The sequence below is a fragment of the Felis catus genome, chromosome B3 (assembly GCF_018350175.1).
Source record: "Felis catus isolate Fca126 chromosome B3, F.catus_Fca126_mat1.0, whole genome shotgun sequence".
NCBI classification, from domain to species: Eukaryota; Metazoa; Chordata; class Mammalia; order Carnivora; family Felidae; genus Felis; species Felis catus.
Window position 1 is genome coordinate 98269117 of NC_058373.1, and position 19493 is coordinate 98288609.

A 19493-nucleotide genomic window follows, 5' to 3' on the forward strand; every position below is an offset into this window, starting at 1 on the left:
CTTCCCCTATTTTCTTACCTTCCCTCTTGAAGTTCCCTTTGGTGCTTTTCCAAGAGCTCTTTTTGCAACTCCTCCTTCTCAAGAGCGTGCTTCTCCATCAGGCTTTTCAGCTGCTCCTGGTGAAGCTGCTCGAGTTCCTGAGTCAAGCCTCTCACCTTCTCTTCTGTCCAGGCGCCATTCCGAAGGAGTCCTTCCCTCTCCCGGGTAAAGCTGTCCTCCGCCTGCTCCAGGCGAGCCTTGAGTTCCATCTCGTGTTCCAGCCTCAGCTTCTCCCGCAGGTGAGCCTTTTCCTCATCCCACCTCATTTGCAGTTCTTTTTTCTCCTCCTCGTGTCTGCAGAGAGTTGTATGTTGTGCTTCCTTGAGCACCACTGCCTGGCCCCGAAGTTCTGCAGTTTCGTTTTTAAGGTCACTTAGTTGTTTTTCCAAGACGCGGACCTCATTCTCGTACTTTTGCTTCATGCTGTCTTGCTCCTTTTCACAGGCGACCTTGGTTTCATCTAGCTGCTTTTCATAATGGTGCACCTGAAGTCACAAAGCGAAACCACCACAATGTTATCCAACTCAAGGCGGTGGGAAGGTGATGGGGGCGGTAACTACTTTTTTCCCAAGTGACATTCCTCAGCTTTCCCATTTTGACAGCTCGAAAACATGTTAAATAAGCTATGTTTGAGGCAGGCATAGTTTGTTTTCCTTTTTAACTCGGTTGAATTTTATTAGTTTCTGAACAACTCTGATAAAAATGACTAGACTTTCACATAGATAGTGTTGGTCTTCCCAGGCATCCTGTCCAACTGTAAAGGTAGGGGTTTAACATACTTAAATTCAAATATTGATTGAACACCTATCATAGGCACTCGGTGGGCTTTGTGGGGACACAAAGTTGCATATGATATAGTCCTGCCATCAAGGAGAAACAGCTCTAGACATGGTTTTGACAAGCACAAACAAGTATGCTACAAGGCACAATGAAAAATATAAGAGCTATAGAAAACAGACAAATATATTGGTCAAGGGTATTCAGGAATGGGTTCATGCAGGAGGTAGCATTTGATCTAAACTCTGAAGGGTAAGTAGACTTTCAAGAGGTAGAAAGGAATAACACAGCATGTGATGGCATGAACGAAAGAGGACAGTTTGATGAAGAACGGTGAACTACTGGCTTGGCTGGAGGAGAAGGTAACAAAGACCAGAAATCTAAGCTGAAGCACTGTGGTGAAGGGTTTTGGAGTCCAAGATTCAGAAGTTGTACCTAATGCTGTATCAAAGGGCTTTCTTCGGTCTTATTAACACGTTTCTCAACAAGTTAGAAATAATGCATTGGTCTTCAAGTTCCATGCTTGCTAGGGCTGAAGATAATACATTTTGGAGAAACTCTCTCCTAGGAGGAAAAGGCCTCATGCTCAGCCTACAAAACCATCCTGAGCAAAGGGGGGTTTGGTAGCCACCAGACACAAGAGGAAATGTATAAAAAGTGATGCTCTATGAGGCGCTTGGGTAGCTCAGTCAGTTAAGCGTCCTTCAGCTCAGGTCATGATCTCACGGTTCGTGAGTTTGACCCTCGCATCGAGCTCTGTGCTGACAGCTCAGAGCCTGGAGCCTGATTCAGATTCACATTCCTGTGTGTGTGTGTCTCTCTCTGCCCCTGCCCCGCTTGTGCTCTCTCTCTCAAAAATAAACATTAAAAAAAAAAATTTTTTTTAAAGGGATGCTCCATGAAGTAAAAAGAATTAAGTATGTCCTACAAGCCAAAGCTTGCCAGAGCTCAAAAAATGAGAGAACAGAATAAGAAGGACTTACTTTATCTTCAAGCTCCAGTCTTAAGCGACATAAGTCCCTGTGATGTTGTTCTTTCATCTGCTCAATGACCAGCTCCGCCTCGATGCTCATAGTCAATGGATTGCATTCTTCAGAACCAAGCCCTGAAAACACACGGGATCTGGTGACCCTCCAGCAGGCTCTTTCAATAACACAACTGGCTTCTGAGGAAGGAACGTCCAGTTAAAGGAATAAATCTCAGCCTCAACTACCACTGATGAGATCTACTAGGAAACCATCGATGCCAAGAGGTTTCTTGCTTTCAAGCATTATGGAAAACAAGAAAAAAATGAAGGCGAACAGGCAATACAGTAAGATTCTTTCATGTACAGACTGTACCAAACCTTCACAGAATTCATCTTTTTGAAGAGTAGGTGGGGTTAGGTATGGAAACTGTGGTTTAAATGTGACCTTCTAAAATGAAAATGCTGGGAAGTGAGGTAGTTTGATTAAACCAATCAGCTTTCTATCCATCCAACAAATACTATGGTGACAAACGAGCAGAGGGGCAAAGTGGCAGAAGATGCCTGGAGGCGTTAACTTCATGGGTCAAGACAGCGAACCCACCCCTCAATGACAGAAGATTGAGTATTACGATATTAATTTCCTATAGTGCAAGTGGAGCCCCATTTTAAATTATCAGCTAAAATTTTAAAAATAGGGCATAGGTTAGAAACCTGGATATAGGCAGTTTGGGAGAAAAATTCTCAAGTCATTCATATGAGTTCACTTCTGCAACCATCCCTGATGATGACGGGGAAGGACGCTGAAATGTGAAGCATAAATTGGAGACTGAGCTTGTACACAGACAAAACGATCATGTCTAATACTATGTGGGAATCTCTTAAGGCAGGGGATTCAAAAAAGTTTCTCACATGGGGTCCATAGGCAGATAGGAGAAAGGGCATGGCTAGCATCCAAGATGAAGTCTTGCCTTGGGCTTTCTTTCCGTATATTCTTTCTTTTCCAGTTGGCATATCCCCAACTGAGAAGTGATAGTTGGGATATGGACCACCCCAGCACGGCACAGCTTCGCATGCCCATGAGGGGAACCCCCAAAACTATGGAAAAAGTCCAGAGAAGCTTCTGAGATGCATCATACACCATCAGTTGGGTTCCATCCTCACACTACAGTAAGGCTACTGACCACATACTTAGAATCACAGGAAAGGTCTTAAGCCCTCTCCCCATCCCCTCCCAAATCCCTTATTTATTCTAGAATAAACAGGTAAGGAGAGGAATAAACAATCCTTGTAAGAACCTGTACTTGCATAGCAGTGGGGAAGACCGTAACAGAAAAATTTATTATGAGCCCTTTGTGAAATTCAAACTCCACACACTGAGGAAAGAGGCAGAATGCCAGGAGGGAGGAAAAAAGCTGATGAGAAAGTAGCAGCGTTCCCAAACAACTCTGCCTTCCAACTTTCCCACTCAAAGTCCTCCTCAAAGGCACAGGCAACCAACACTTATTTAACTTCTTAGTTGTTTTACAGAGGCAATGCCGATGTTTAACACAGCCAGTGTAAGAAAACCAAATTCTGGTTTCTGGTTGGCCTGTTCTCCAAAATGATCATCATACCAGTGAGGCACTCCTTAAGAAAGGGAGCACTCAGCAATAGCTCAGGGTCTGAACTGTAACACTCCCTGGATTCTCAGACCTGTGGCCAATTTCTTTTGTTTGTTTTTTTAAACAAAGCAAATATCCTTGGGGTTTGATTTTTCCATTCCTTTGTTGATACATATAAAAATCAGAAAGAAATATTCTCATAAAGACTTTAAGGATAAATGAAGAAAACAGACCACAAGCGAAATAGCTCAAGAAAATAGTACTGCCCAGGTTGTTTTTTAAATTTTGTTGGTTGCCAAAGTTGTGCAATTTTATATTCAACCATGGCCATAAAAGCAAAAACCAAAGGCAGAGCCTCTGAAAAGATGATGTCTGAATGGCTTACCCTGGTCAGGCTCAATGCAACCACTGTTAACCTCAAGTTCTTCTGACACTGAGTTCTTTAAGGGAAGTCTCAACACTTTGCCTTGTGTGCGAAATTCCTCCAGCTCAGACTGGAGTTCATCCACTTGGTCTTGTAATACCTGGAGTTTAGAAACAAACACAAGTCTTTTTTTTCCTTTTTTAGTTCGTTTACTTTACATGTTTATTTTTCAGAGAGAGGGAGTGGGAGAGGGGCAGAGAGGGGGACAGATGATCCGAAGCAGGCTCTGTGCTAACAGCAGAGAGCCTGATGTGGGGCTCAACTCCATAAACCATGAGATCATCACCTGAGCCGAAATCAAGAGTTGGACACTTAACCAACTGAGCCACCCAGGCACTCCATAAAAACCCAAAACCACTACAAGTCTTATACATGACAGCAAAAGCACAAGCAACAAAAGAAAAAAGATAAACTGGACATCACTAAACCAAAACCTTTTTATTTTGAAGGGTATCATGAAAGTAAGAAGACAACCCACAGAATAGGACGATAGCTTTTGCAAATTACATGGTCTGATAAGGGACTTCTAACTACAGTATACAAGGAACTATTACAACTCAATAATAAAAAGACAATCCATTTAAAAATTAGGCAAAGGATCTGAATAGACCTTCCTGGAAAAGGAGATATGCAGGGGCACCTGGGTGGCTCAGTCAGCTGGTTAAGCATCCAACTCTTGACTTCGGTTCAGGTCATGATCTTGTGGTTCGTGAGTTCAGGCCCTGCATCAGGCTCTGCGCTGACAACACAAAGCCTGCTTGGGATTCTCTCTCTCCCTCTTTCTCTCTGCCCCTACCCCATTCATGCTCTCTCTCTCAAAATAAATAAGCTTAAAAAAAAAAAGGAGATATATTCTGAGAAGCCCTTGAAGAGATACTCAAAATCATTAGTCATCAGGGAAATGCAAATAAAAAACCCAATGAGGTACCACTTCATAACCCCTAGGGATGGGTCGACTCCAGAAGACAGCAAAAACAACTGGTGTCAATGATGTACAGAAATTGGAACTCTTGTACTGGTAGGAAGTAAAATGGAGCAAACCCCTTGGGAAAAGTTTGGCAGTTCCTCCAAAAGTTAAACATGCAGTGATCATATGACCCAGCAGTTCCACCCCCAGACATATACCAAAGAGAAATGAAAACATATCCACATAAAAACTTCTGCACAGATGTTCACAGCAGCATTATTCATAACAGTCAGACTAACCCCAATGTTCATCAACTAATGAATGGATAAATAAAATGTGGTATGGCCATAAAATGGAATATAATGTAGCAGTGAAAAGAAAGGAAGTCAGCAGTGCCTGGGTAGCTCAGTTGGTGAAGCATCAGATTTGTGATTTTGGCTCAGGTCATAATCTTGCAATTCATGAGTTCAAGCCCTGCATCGGGCTCTGCACAGACAGTGCAGAGCCTGCTTGGGATTCTGTCTCCCTCTCTCTGCCCCTCCCCTGCTTGCTTTCTATCTCTCTGTCAAAATAAGTAAAACTAAAAGACTGAAAAAAGGAAGAAAGAAGGAAAGAAAGAAGGAAAGAAGGAAGGAAGGAAGGAAGGAAGGAAGGAAGGAAGGAAGGAAAGAAAGAAAGAAAGAAAGAAAGAAAGAAAGAAAGAAAGAAAGAAAGAAAGAAAGAAAGAAAGAAAGAAAGAAAGAAAGAAAGAAAGAAACCACTGATACTCACTACAACATGGATGAACCTTGAAAACACTACGGGAAGTGAAGGAGGTCAGCCACAAAGGACCACATAGTGTAGGATTCCACTTATATGAAGTGTAAAGGATAGGCAAGTCTCCAGAGACAAAAAAGGTGGATTATTAGTTGCCTAGGGGGAGATTACAGCTAAGTGGAGTGGGAGTTTCTTTCTGCCGTGATGAAAACGTTCTAAGATCAACTATGGTAGTGATTGTACAATTCTGTGAATATACTAAAAGACACTGAATTGTACACTCTAAATGGTGAACTATGTGGGTGAATGGTGTATAATCTGTTTAAGAATATAATGGAATGGATTTGGGGAGGTAGAGATGACAGATTTTACTAATGATATCCTAACTTTTAAGAACTATAAGGAAAACACCTCTACTTGATTAGAACCGAGAGCCAAAACTTAATTGTAAAAGTGGCATTAATGTTTCATCTCTTTTCTCAAAATGTGCACATATATTTCCTGGGAAGGCAGGCTGTGGGCAACCTCATAAGGAAGTGATTGTTTTCCTCATTTCTGCACAAATACAATTTACATCTAAAGTAGTCAGAACTCAGTTATACCTACCTTGTTAAAATCAACAAGTTTTTGTGATTCAAGAAAGGAAAAAAATCCCAAATTCCTAAGTTTAGGAGAGTTAAAAAAAAATCAAAGATGCCCATTATTTATAAAAATGATTTTGTCTCTTCTGGTATGAATTTGTAATTATTAGTAGCTAAAGCCCTGAGTGGTTTCTGCCTCATCTGCATTTTGTAAATAAAATAAGGTATCCAGGGAAAACACACACACACACACACACACACACACACACACACACACACACACACACACAAACACGACAAAAGCAATTTACATCAGATTAGGTCTGCAATGTTTGATTAAGAAAGGCTCACTTCAGGGGTGTGTGGTGTCGGGTGAGCATCCGACTTTAGCTCAGGTCATGATCTCGCGATTCATGAGTTTGAGCCCCACGTCCAACTCTATGCTGACAGCTCAGAGCCTGGAGCCTGCTTTGGATTCTCTGTCTCCCTCCCTCTCTCTCTGCCCCTGTCTCTCAAAAATGAATAAATGTTAAAAAAAATTTAAGAGGGGCGCCTGGGTGGCTCAGTCGGTTAAGCGGCCGACTTAGGCTCAGGTCGTGATCTTGCGGTCCGTGAGTTCGAGCCCCGCGTCGGGCTCTGTGCGGACAGCTCAGAGCCTGGAGCCTGTTTCAGATTCTGTGTCTCCCTCTCTCTGACCCTCCCCTGTTCATGCTCTGTCTCTCCCTGTCTCAAAAATAAATAAAACGTTAAAAAAAGAGTTTTTCTAAAAAAAAAATTAAGAAAGGCTCATTTTAGGGGCACCTGGGTGGCTCAGTTGGTTTAAGTGTCTGACTCTGGCTCAGGTCATGGTCTCATGGTTCTTGGGTTCAAGTCCCATGTCCAACTCAGAGCCTGGAGGCTGCTTCAGATTCTGTGTCTTCCTCTCTCTCTCAAAAATAAACAAACATTTTAAAAAAATGCTCATTTTGGAATAAGCACATGAACATGACCACGTATTTCTCTACCTGGAATAAAACTACTATATTCTCCCCTAAGCACTAGCAATTTCTGACCTAGCTAAAACAGACTTAAATGCAGTTTGCATGATTCCCTAATATTCTGGGTACTAAATAATAACAGCTAACGTTTGGGCTAAGTGCTTTCTATGTTCCAGGCTCTGTTCTAAGCACTCTACATATATTCACTCATTAATTCTTCACAACCCACTGAGCAGGTACTCTTATTTTTACCATGTTATAGATGAGGAACTGAGGAACCCACAGATTAAGTAACATGCTTATGGTCACTAGTAAATGGTGAAGTGGGATTTGAACCCAGGCCCTCCTGGACTTAATTTCTCTTTAGTCACTTACCCTGCACTGCTGCTCATATTCGTTTCTCATCTGTGTCAGCCTCTCCTCTTGCAGAAAGAATTCAGCACTGCTAGGATCAAGGTCACCAAACTAGAAAAGGACAAGGACACAGCTTTCATTTGCCCCAAGTGTCCGTCTTGGACCTCTAACCCACCAAAGGCCTCAGTTTCTGGTGTTCACCCAGAGTATGGTCTCTTGAGTATGAAAGGAATGTGACATTTATGCAGAACATTACCAACTGGATGATGGGAGAACATTCTAGAGTGATGTGTTCAACTAAGGCAGGGGTCATTTCTCAGTATACGCAATGTTTCCCTTGTATCCAGTCTCTGAAATTAGATCCCTGTAAAACTGACGGCTTACTTTAGCCATCTAAATACTTCCCTAACAGAAATTTACTTGGTGGCATTGCTTCGGCTCTTTTGAGTAAACTACACTTTGGGCTGCATATCAGGAGATCAAATTCAAACAGATTTACCTTTTCTGCTAACACATTTTCCAAATTTCGCTGAAGTCTAGTTGTCAGATTCTCATACTCTGCCAACTTCTCTGCATTTTCCAGAAGCTCATTTTCTAGACGACTGTTTTCCTGAAGCAATTTGGGGAAAGTAAATGGGCACAGATTAAAAATTAGCAAACTGTTGTGCCATTTTATATGAAGCATAAATTCATGCTCTAGACTGAGAAAATTTGCTCAGCTTGAAAGTTTCAGTAGATTACAGAAGACAAAAGTAAAGATTAAAAAATTGGTATTTATCTTATAACCCAAAAGTTTGCCCCCTTCCTTTGATCCTACAGAACTATGCTAATACGGTAGCTGTTAGCAGACACGTGCAGATATTAAGCACTTGAAACATGTATAGTACAAATAGAGATGTACTCTAAGTATGTAAAATACTCAGTAGATTTTGAAAAGTTAGTGCAAAACTATAAAATGGCTCAATAATAATTTTTGTATATGGATTAGGAGTCTAAATAATGTTTTGGAGATACTGGATTAAATAAAATGATTCCAATTAAATTCACCTGTTTCTTTTTATGCAGCCATTTGAAAATTTGAAGTTACATATACGGTTTGCATCATATTTCTCTCCAATAGCATTGGAATGTAGTATTTAATGACACGGAAAAACATTCTCAACACATTGTTACAATTGGCTGCAGGCTACCTATCAGCAAAAGAGAACTCAGGAAAAAACATAAAAAGGTAGAATAACTAGGGGAGCCTGGGTGGCTCAGTTGGTCGATTGCCCGCCACTCTTGACTTCAGCTCAGGTCATGATCTCATGGTTCATGAGTTTGAGCTCCACGTCGAGCTCTTCACTGACAGTGTGGGGCCTGCTTGGGATTCTCTCTCTCCCTCTCTCTGTCTGCCCCTTCCCCATTTATGTCCGCTCTCTCTCTTGAAATAAACTTAAAAAAAACCTAAAATTAATATCATTTATTAAAGATATAGTTTGTTGATATTTACTTTACAATCTTATTTTGGCTTAATGGTGTAAAAGCTGCACATACAAGTTTTTCATAACTTGTATATTGAAATTATTATAACAACACATGAACAGAAGTCCACAAATGGTGGTTTTTTTCCTGTATATATAAAACTTGCTGGAGAGATTTCCACCCACATTTGTTTAAAAAAATAAAGCTACACAGACATGCATTTTGACATATGTTCCATTCCAGTGTTAAAGGCTGATTGGAAGAACATTATTTTCAAAGCTATTTTGCCAGAAGAATATAAAGCCAGTATATTTTTAATACATTCTAGTTCACACTCTTCACATAGCAATATGGAATGAAAAAGAGTATGCTTGAAGAATTTTTTCCTAAAATAAAAAAAAAAAAAAAAACCACAACACTTTCTCCCAAAATGCCGGTGCTAGAACTCTAAGCTTTCAAAGCATGTCTAAATTTAGATGTCAAAACAGGAGCAATCTCTGTGGTGTATTGGGCCTGTTCTGGTGCTCTGGAAACTAACAAATCAGATTCTGTTACTGACCATAGGGAAAACACAATCTGGACAGTGGGGAGGGAGACAGATGTAGACACAATTATCTGTGATGCACTATCTTCCGTCAAGAAAAAAGGAAGCATAATGGGAATGAAAGAGTCATGTGGTCTGCAGTGTTGGCAAAAGCAGTGAAGGAGCATAAAAACCCACTGAGAAACCGCGAGATCTGATGGCAGGTGCGGTCGGATTAAGGGCATGGCTCAGGGGGTTGCTGGCAGGACCTGAGGGTGGAAAAGTATAAGGACAAGTGCCCTTCCAAGGGCCTTCAGTGCTACCACGCTGTACTTTTACACAGGGTAACAGCACGTCTTCACTAAGTTCTTTAGGGTTCTTGAGTAATGTAACTCTAGTGGCCATATGGAGGCTGGATGGATGGAAGAAAAGATGCACGTAAATCGGCTGAAATTCTGAACCTGTTCAGAGCCTGCAGCAATGGAGGAAGGGGATAAATCTGAGAGCCGTTTCAGAGCACCAACAGGACTTAGAGACTAATGAGCGGGGATGACTGAGGGTTTTAGCTCCTGTGACACCTCATGGTAATGACACAGATTAAGGAGAAAATTCAGAAAAAGAGGCGATTTGATGGTTAGGGTGGGAGAGTTAGCTCAGTTTTTGATGTGTGGAGTTTCAGGAACAACAGTTAATATACTACACGTACTTATTTCCTTTTACAGGCTGCATATGCAGCATCTCATTTAGTCCCCATATTAAATATGCTATGAGGCAGATATTACAACGGTGCCCATTTTGTACATTAGCAAACAGGTCTGGATAACGTGATCGAGGTTTTCCGGTAAGTAGTCGTATCCAGAATGGAAGTAGGCTGCACCGTATCAGAGTCTAGTAAAGAGAAGGATCGTTTCCTCTACTGAGACACGAGAAAAGAGGAGAGGATGTATAAGGCAAAAGACATATTTGGAAGCAAAGAAACAAAGCTGACGACCTGTGTGTGGCAGGAGACCATGCCATCTGCTCAGAATCGGGTGGGGGACAGGGAAGAGAGAAGTCATCAACCAGGTGCCAAAGAGCCCTAATGACTCAGTGCAACTACAAGGGGTGAGAAGAACAAGATCTGCTGATTGACACCGCGGGCACACCAGAAGCCTGGACACTCCTGCAATCTAGATCCCAGCAGGGGCTCTGTCACGTCTGGGTCATGACCCAGCAGGACAAATATACGGGAATCCTGGGACTGCGCCCTGGGCAGACCTGCCCTCTTTCCAGAGCTGTGGTTTTCCATGTGGTGTTCCCAGCAGGGACACGGACCAGAGAACTAAGAGGATGACTACCTTTAAAGAGAGGGCAAGGCGGTCCCGGATGTAGTTCTCTTCTGTTTTTGCCTTTTCAATTTCCTGCTCAAGTTCCAAGCGCTGCTTGCCCACCTGTTGCAGGATCTGTTCTCTCTCCTTTCGGAGTTCATTCTTTAAGGCTGCTATTCGCTCCTTGTACTCTTCATCCAGTTTCCTGTGAGGAGGAAAGACCAATAAGCTGCCAGTAAGACCCTCAGAGGTCCTTATGCAGACCCACCAAAAATGGAAACACAGAGTCCTAGAGATGGAAAGATCTACTGGGTCCTGCTTTCCTTAAGGCTCGACCACACCTGCGTCCCTCCAGCCAGGTGTGGCTGAGCAGGCAGGCAGGCTGAGCCCCACCACCCTGGCCAGTGTGGTGGGAAAGAGGGCCCTGGCCCCGCCAGTCCCACCTGAGGTTGTACTCATTGCGCCGCTCGATAGCCGCATGGTGATCATCCACCTCGGAAGCCATTAGAGACTTGAGCTTCTCAGCTTTGTCCAGATCTGACCGTAGCTTCTCTTTCTCTCTGACCACTTGATCAACTCGCTCCCTTGAAAGAGAAATAGACCAAGTTAAAGGGAAACCATCTCTAAGCAACAGGTGGACCCAAAAAAGTTCTCCTCTGGCTTGCTTCAGTACAAAAACAAAACCAAGACAACCAAAACCCTTCCAAAATAAACACTTCCACAGCTTCCTTCAGAAGCCTACATACAAATCTAAGCGTTACTTAATTTTCACAACAGTGAGATGATAGGAGATTAGCTCCATTTGCATACAGAATGTGTCACAGGCCTCCAAAGGACTTGCTGGGCAGGCAGGAAAGGGAATAGGGCGGGTGGACCTTCCAAGCAACTCACAGCAAATGCCGGATCTCAGCCTTAAAGCTGGCCAGAGCTGCCTGGTGAATGCCATTCTTGGTGACCAAAAGTTCATTTTCAAGAGCCAGTGTCAATTCTGTCAGGTTGACATTCCCATCAAGGCTGAAATCCAAGGCCTAGAAATCAGAACAAGTTCAAGATAATTACAAGTTCTGTCCTCTAAAGTGGAAGCTGTGAAGGGTATACAAACCCAGAGAAGTGAATGTACAGTCAAGAAGTTGGATGATCACATTTCTTTAGTGACTGCTTGGGAACAACCTTCAATTGAAGTTCTAAGGAAATCATACATGCTTATGTGCATGTTTAACAAAATATTCTCTAGCGCTGTAAATAAATACAATAGTGTAACTCTAATCTTTACCAGCCAGAGATCAGTTAAGAGCATTGCACTTGTCAATAGTTTTGGTGTTAAAAACATGGGAAGTAGTTAGCAACAGACTCCTGGTTAAAGGGGGGTAAGAAAAGTTACTTCTTATTTCTGAGAGCTTGTGAACAGAAGAATCATTAAGGATAAATCAAATTAAATCAGATCAAATCAGTTTCAAAAGCTCTGGAATTTTTCAACCCTTCCCCAGTCTGTCATTTCTCTCTCATTTTAGCTGCCACACCTTCAGGATCTCCTGGCTGTTCTCAATGCCCTCTTCCTGCCAGGAGTCGAGTATTTTCTCCACTGATGCATAGCCCATCCCATCATCCAGGCAGGAGAAGACCCGAAAGCCAATGGTACTTGTCATTGCTGATGGGGTTGTGGTACGTCGTCCACTCTCATCGAAGGACTGGGAGAAGAAAGAGACTTGAGCAAGGTCAGGCCTTTCAACCAGACATTGACCCAAACTGGTCCGTCCTGACCACACTGAGCAGAAGCCATGTCTTTCTAACACTATTAAAAAAAAAATAAAGTCACGCAGCCCCTTTGATCTTTCTTTCCCAAGGGAGTCAAGAATGCAAAACTTATCAAAAACAGTTGCTCTGGTAGGGAGATCCTTGACATAGATGAGATGTGTCTTTACTTAACACCAGGTTTCTTTGGACCCACAGCTAACATTAAGGGGCATAATTAGTGGCTTCCCACTCTGTAATTTATGGTCATTTTTCAAACCCAACTTTTCCTTCCCAATGGTTTAGTCTTTCTTCTTCTTTTGCTTCTCTCTTTCTCCTTATTCTTCTTCAAACAACAGATTAATTCATTAGAAACTATTCAAGTGGGTTTTAACTTCTGCTCACAAAGAAACCACTTCCTATTTCTCTCTCACCTGCATGGAGAGGTGCCTTTTCAACTGTCTATATGGAGTAGATGCTGATGGTGTGAGGGATTTTCCATTTTTGAATAAGCCATAGAAAAAATCTTCTACGCTCATTGTACCATCAGGATCAAGGTTATGGAAGACTTCCTCAAGCACCTGGAAAAGAGTAACCATTTACTTTAAGCATTTCCCTCAAAATAACACAAGGCCCAAAGTACATTTGTGGCCAATAGAAACTGGCACCACTGTTGACCCCAAGGCTCCAGAAATATAACATGTCCCTTTATTCTCATTTCACTGAATTTATTTTTCTTTTCAGTAATATGTCCTTCCTCCTCCACAAGCTAAGCATAAACATCCATTTTCATAATCCTAGGCAATTTAGCAATTAACTGTTTTCTTTTTTACTCACACTCGTAAAATGGGTAATCTTTTTTTAATTAAAAAAAATTTTTTTAAACATTTATTTTTGAGAGACACAGAGAGATAGAGGGTAAGCGGGGGAGGGTGCAGAGAGAGAGAGGGAGTCACAGAATCTGAAAAAGGCTCCAGGCTCTGAGCTGTGAGCACAGAGCCTGATGCGGGGCTCAAACCCACGAACCGTGAGATCATGACCTGAGCTGAAGTGGGATGCTTAACGGACTGAGCCACACAGGCGCCCCAAATGGGTAATATTTAATGTTGCTACACATTATTCTTATGGATTAAAAAATATAAAGATATAGCTTTCCAGTGTTGTAACAACAGAAATAAGTTTGGACAGTCATTAAACTATTACATTGTGGTGACTCAACACGATATTTTGTTTATATTGAATTTTTGCAATTGGTATGTTGGCACAGCAGAATTTGGTCTGGGACAGACTGCAATGATCTAAGAGTTTGGGTCTGAAACTCATGACTCGGGATTTAGAGCACTACTTGGAACAGGACTGCATGTATTGGGGTTTGTTTTAATGCTTTAGCACGGGAGAAATGAAGGTCGGATAGGAAAGATTTTGTGTGTGTCCAACAGAAGGGCCCCAAGAGATGTAAAGAGAAGGGAATTTTGCCTGGCTGTTTTGTGCCCTTTAACGGTAATCCAGTAGTCCTCATCATGTGATTGGGGAAGGAGAGACTGGACTGTAGTCCCTTCGGAGCCTTGCCTACAAGATGGTTTGTTCCCTTAGCGCAGTAGAGGAATAGAAAGGATGGATAAAGCGGCATGAGTCACTGACACCACCGAATAGGGAGGAAAGGCAATGAGCTCTTTTTTCCTGGCAGTTGGATTCCTCTTTCCTTTGGGGGCTCAAGTTTTTCTATACAGACACCCCTCCATTGTACAGAACAGAAATCGCCTGAGGATCTTGTTAAAATGCAGGCTCTGATACAATTAAATCTGGGGGTGGGGTCTGAGATTCTGAATCTCTAACAAGTTCTCAGGTGATGCCCACAGAGTAAGCAACACATTTAATCTGAAGGCATTACAGTCTGCAACTGGGTCCATTCTAACAAAGGCCTCTTTGTAACACATCTTCAAAGTTTCAATATCCATTCTGTAAGTCTGGACTATTGCTAGGATTCATCATCTCATAATTGTTGATTTTATTCTTCATGGAAGTGCCTGAGGCATTTCTTTTATCTCCAATGCTTCTTTCCAATTCACATCCAATAGGAAACATCTGTCTCTATTCTTTTTTTAATACCACTTCCTCTGGTGAGGACTCTGAAACAAGAAACCATTCTAAAGAGTGGAAATCTTTGGAAGAGGAACAGTTTCTAATAGAGAATTATATGGTAAAACCAATGGAAACGTATTTGGGTGGGATTCTGAGGTCACTAAGATCCCTCAGCAGTTCTGTCTTGTTCTTACCAACCCAAAGAACACTTTCTTAGAGGACTAGGCTCTCGGGATCATCAAACCATAAGTCACAGTAAAATCCAGGTGTGCTGACTGAAGTGAACAATCGTTATTTTGGCTCTAACCTTAGCTCCACACTGCTTGGCCTTGTGACCCTGGCCAAATTGATGCACAGCTTCCAGACTGCCTAAAAACCCATCACCTCATTCATTCAAAGTGGAGGAGCAGGTGAGTCCCACCAGTTATTGTACATGGGGGGGAGTAGGCGAGTGGTGAATAGAAGGTTGTGGATTCAGAAAAAGGCAGGGTTGGGCTAAATAGAACACAAGTCAAATGGGCAAGTGGGGCACCTCCACAGTCTGTGAAGGAGCCAGATCCAGAACCCTGAGGACATTCTTACTCCTCACGACACACCAGCCAGGCAGGTCTCTGGATGGTTGATTTCCCAAGGTCTACATTGGGACATAATGCACTAGAATAGGGTAACAAACCCAAATACCCAGAGAGGCCAGGAAGGTGATATTAATGAATGAGACAGGATGGTTTTGAGACACTACAAAGGAGTGCCATGTAAAGCAGGGAACTGAACACACGAGTGCGTGTCCCGTCCAGAGGAGCTAGCCAGCCACTTCTCCCGGCTAGCAAAATGGGAGTCAAATCTTTGGGTTTTTAGAAAAATCTGATTTTAAAAAAGTGTAGCAAGAGTTCAATTTTTAAACATTGGGCATACCAAAAGAACAAACAACAAAAGCAACTCAAAACTTTGGGCCATATTTGGCATGTGCCCTCCCTGCCGTACAGCGGTCCTTGCTTCTGGAAAGCATAGTACGTGAGACAGTGAGTCTAGTTCCCCTTCCTGGTAATGGCAACAAGCAGCAGCAACATCACTTTCTTTATCTAGAAAACGAGGAGATGACTAAATCTGAAATTGCTTTCAGTCATAAAATCCTATGATCCCAAGTTGCTTGTGGATGAGATCATCTTGAACTTTCAGCTCCTCTGTGGTCGAGAGCTAATAGTACAAAGTACTATAGTATTTCATGACCTTTTTTTTTTTTTTTTGGTGGGGGGAAACATTAAGTAAAAGCTATACTCAATGAGCAATCTTTTACTCATCCTTGGATGAGAGGAAAATAACTAAATAAGCTACTTCTTTCCCTGTGTTTTAGAAATTCCACCACAGAAGAAAATGCAATTCCCCACAAATGGCTACAGTTTATTCCAAGAATTGTTCTTAGATAAATAATCCAAGTTTGTGCAGTATTCTGCAGTATTTCTTGGCAAAACATCCCAAGGTTCTGCACACTGCCCTGGGTTTATAATTTAGGAGGATGAATTTAATGTTATGACTCAACAACACTGGAAAATAAATGACCACTGAGCCATTAAAAAGGTAGTCAATGGGTATATAACAGTCACATATACTACAGAGGAGGAGGAAAAAAAATCTCTTCTGCAAATGAGGCTACTTGGTAGCTTTTGATGATAAATCTGTTTTTGGTTTAGGAAAATAATATCATTTATCCCCTGAACAAACAGGCAGTATGGTTTCAAATAGCATTCTAATCAAAGATTCCCCAAACTACAACTGTAGCCCTAACCTCTGAGCCCCTCCAGTCCTTATTTTCAGCTCTTTGAAAGACATATCTTAGAATTATTTATGTTCTTATATTTCATGGCTTTTCAAGCACCCAGTCCTGCCAGTTCCCATCTTAACTTTTCAGAAAACATAAAGCTCAGAATTTTACCAAACAAGAGTCTTTTGGCGGGGGTGGGGTCCTTCAAGATTCTTCTGTATCTTCAAAACCACCAGCCCACCATTTTCCATTTCCTCATGACCAGAATATTGTGATAGCTCCTGGCTGGCTGGTCTCCTAGCCAAAGGCTGTCCGCACACCAATATACCCCATAAAAGCAGCTCAGACCATCCTCAGGATCTAAGTTTTTCTTGTATGTTACTCAATCTGCTGAAGAATGCAGGGTTGATACTGAGATCTTCTCTCCAAAAACCTAAACTCATCAGTCTGGCCTTTGAAATATTCTCCCAATTCAAATCTTCTGAACTCCCTGCATAATCCTTCCTCCAGGTCCTTCTCACATTGTGTTTTGTGAATGCCACTTCTACAGATATATCTGACATGGTGGCCGCACCAAGCTGGTTAGTGTCTAGTAATAATGTGGGGTAACATGCTTCGCACAGTGAGGGTCACGTACTATGGGTTCAATGAGTGTCAGCTATTGTCAGGTTTGGGTTTTTTTCCCACAACCCAACACAAGCTTCCTACGAAAGAATCTTCAAGGCTTATCTCCTAGGAAAAAAAGAGAATGGAATCTCTGTAACATGCTGCAGGAAGGCAAAATATGGCTGTTCCTAGCCTGTGACCAGTTCAGATTTCATCATGATTATTATTCCTAAATAAAAATATGATGCAAGGCTTACCTCTCCATCGATATTCTGCAGGCCATACTGCTCACAGATGGAGACCAGCTTCTTTCGGTTCAGGTGACCATCCCGGGTGATCCCCAGATCTTCACAAACCTCCTGCAGTTTCTCTTCTATCCAGTCTTGGGGAGCAGAAGACCCACTTTGTGAGGCATTCAAGTCATCTGGGTTCCAAAATCTTAACTGGCCTGAAATAAAAACATATATTGTGCTGTTTCCAAAGGAATTGCAAAGAGAGAGAGCCTGTTCTCAAAGAAAACTGTGCTTTTTGAAAGTAAATATTACAAGAAAGAGACTATAAATGCTGATTCCATCTTGATTTGAATCTGTAGTCCAAATGAAATGGAACCACTGGTTCTTAGGCTGCAACAAGAGCAAACAGGCACATTTTTCTATACCACACGAGAAATATCTCCTGTGCAAGCATACCAAGGTTCTAGTCTGTTTTATTCCAACTGAAAACATGCACAGGCTTAAGGCTTGGATGTAACTGGAAGAGAAGGCTAGTTGAGAACCATTCCAAAGAGATTTATCAGCCCTGCCTCAACTATAGCTACCAGACTTTATCTAATCACCACTTTCTTTCTGGTCTAAGCACTAGAACTGCTTTTACTAAGAAGGAAATGATTTCGTAATAAATATCATAAAATAATCATAAAAGTCTCAGGATTAGCCTGTTTACACATTTAAATATTCTGACCTACAAACAAACCAACTTGAAAGAATAAATGGTTGTAAATTACAAGTTGCTAGTTACCTATACATTAAGGATAAATTTTATTTGAAAATGTAAGGATCAAACTCATTTAAAAATCAAAATTTACTTATCCTCTATCATAAATTCTAATTAAACTTTCCACTTACATACGAGAGTTTTATAAAGTCATTACTTAATCATGAGATAATTACTAGGACAGTTTTGTGTGCCTGGAAGAACCTTAGAGGGTTGAGAAGAGCATTTAGTGCTACCGTTACTATTTATTGAACAAATTAAGTTCATTACTGCTGTTTCTTTCCAGGTTAGAGACATAGAGAACACACAGTAATTACACTTAAGTAGAGTACAGCCAGGGTAGGCTGTGAGGTGGGCTCAAATTCTGTCAGCTGAACCACAGTGCCATCTGCTGGCCCCAGCAGTTCAACACTAAATAGGTTAATTTGAAAGTTTGCCTAAGAGAGTAATTAACCCATAAGTGAAATTCTACATCTTAGTTGCCATACCTTGTGTGAGGTTAAAATGCTGGGATTTTAAAACTATGAACTTTCCATTGGGAATGGATTTTTTTGTTGTTGCTGTTGTTCTTAACGTTACTTCTTAGCGGGCCTCCAGCATGCAAGGCTGTTTGTTGGGAAGAAGGCTAAGAGATGCAGGAAATGGGGACGTGGAAAGTGCCCTGGGAATGGCAGCCCTTCCTTTCCAGGCAGGCTCCAACACACACACAGTTCCTACCTTCCGCTTCATACTCTTCACTGCGCTGTGTCTTCCAGTGCTAGAGAAGGCAAGAAGAAAAGATTAGTGTGCTTTAGTAAATATTCAGTTTTTCCAGGAAAAACTCTGGGATCATCACCTGAGTAAGTCACATGATTCAGAACCTTTCGGGTGGGCCATCCTTAGTCAACCAGCAAATCGAGAAGAGACACCTAAGAAACACCACTTAGCCACCCGCACTATCTCACTAGGGATTTGCCTTTCACATTTGCAAATTCACTTATTCAACAGCTAAACCTGTCACAGCCGATAAGACCAAGCCAAAGCAAATATTCAGAATCCATCAACCAACAAAAATTCATACCATGCATTTATGAATCTGTTCTTCAATGTTTATTGGGTGCCAAGTGTTATGATACAACTTCAGGATACAACTATGAACAGAACAGACACATTTCTTGCCTCAAGAAGTTTAAATGCTAATGAAGACATGCAGACAAGAAAACAAAGTATAATATTGTAGTGTATTAAGTGTGATGGAGGGGTGCCTGGGTGGCTCAGTAGGTTCAGCATCCAACTTCAGCTCAGGTCACGATCTCATGTCTCCTGGGTTCAAGCCCTGCGTCAGGCTCTGTGCTGACAGCTTGGAGCCTGAAGCCTGCTTCGGATTCTGTGTCTCCTTCTCTCTCTCTGCCCTTCCCCCACTTGGCATTGTCTGTCTCTCTCTCAAAAAATAAATAAGCATTTAAAAATTAATTAAAAAATTAAAAAGCCTATAAAAAGTGTTATGATGTAGAAGTTCAAATACTATGAGGGTATCTAAATAGAATCCTTCAGACTTAGGAGATCTGGGTAGACTTCCTGAAAGAAGCAACATCTAAACTGAGACCTGAAGGGTGAGCAGGAGACAGCCATGTGAAAAGAAAGGAGCAGCTGCTATTTGCTGAAG

The 19493-nt window shown here is 41.8% G+C and overlaps 1 protein-coding gene and 1 long non-coding RNA gene across 15 annotated transcripts in view; one reads left to right on the forward strand and one right to left on the reverse strand.

Moving 5' to 3' along the window:
- LOC123386072 overlaps positions 1-12492 on the forward strand; it is a 79773-nt gene extending 67281 nt beyond the window's left edge. For 2 of the 3 annotated variants that reach the window (XR_006599581.1, XR_006599580.1), the window contains exons 4-6: positions 172-278; positions 8449-8611; positions 12189-12492. This is a non-coding gene — a long non-coding RNA (uncharacterized LOC123386072). The remainder of the gene's footprint in view (positions 1-171; positions 279-8448; positions 8612-12188) is intronic. The other variant, XR_006599582.1, reaches the window with a different exon arrangement.
- Positions 1-19493, reverse strand: part of NIN (ninein) — a 99667-nt gene that overhangs the window by 33336 nt on the left and 46838 nt on the right. For all 12 annotated transcript variants that reach the window (XM_045059903.1, XM_045059899.1, XM_045059901.1 and 9 more), the window contains 12 exons: positions 18566-18605; positions 17113-17303; positions 12843-12989; positions 12198-12365; positions 11569-11705; positions 11121-11261; positions 10708-10882; positions 7883-7993; positions 7405-7494; positions 3770-3908; positions 1800-1921; positions 19-524 (listed from right to left, as the gene is read on the reverse strand). In XM_045059903.1, the coding sequence (XP_044915838.1) occupies positions 19-524; positions 1800-1921; positions 3770-3908; positions 7405-7494; positions 7883-7993; positions 10708-10882; positions 11121-11261; positions 11569-11705; positions 12198-12365; positions 12843-12989; positions 17113-17303; positions 18566-18605 (1967 nt within the window). The remainder of the gene's footprint in view (positions 1-18; positions 525-1799; positions 1922-3769; positions 3909-7404; positions 7495-7882; positions 7994-10707; positions 10883-11120; positions 11262-11568; positions 11706-12197; positions 12366-12842; positions 12990-17112; positions 17304-18565; positions 18606-19493) is intronic.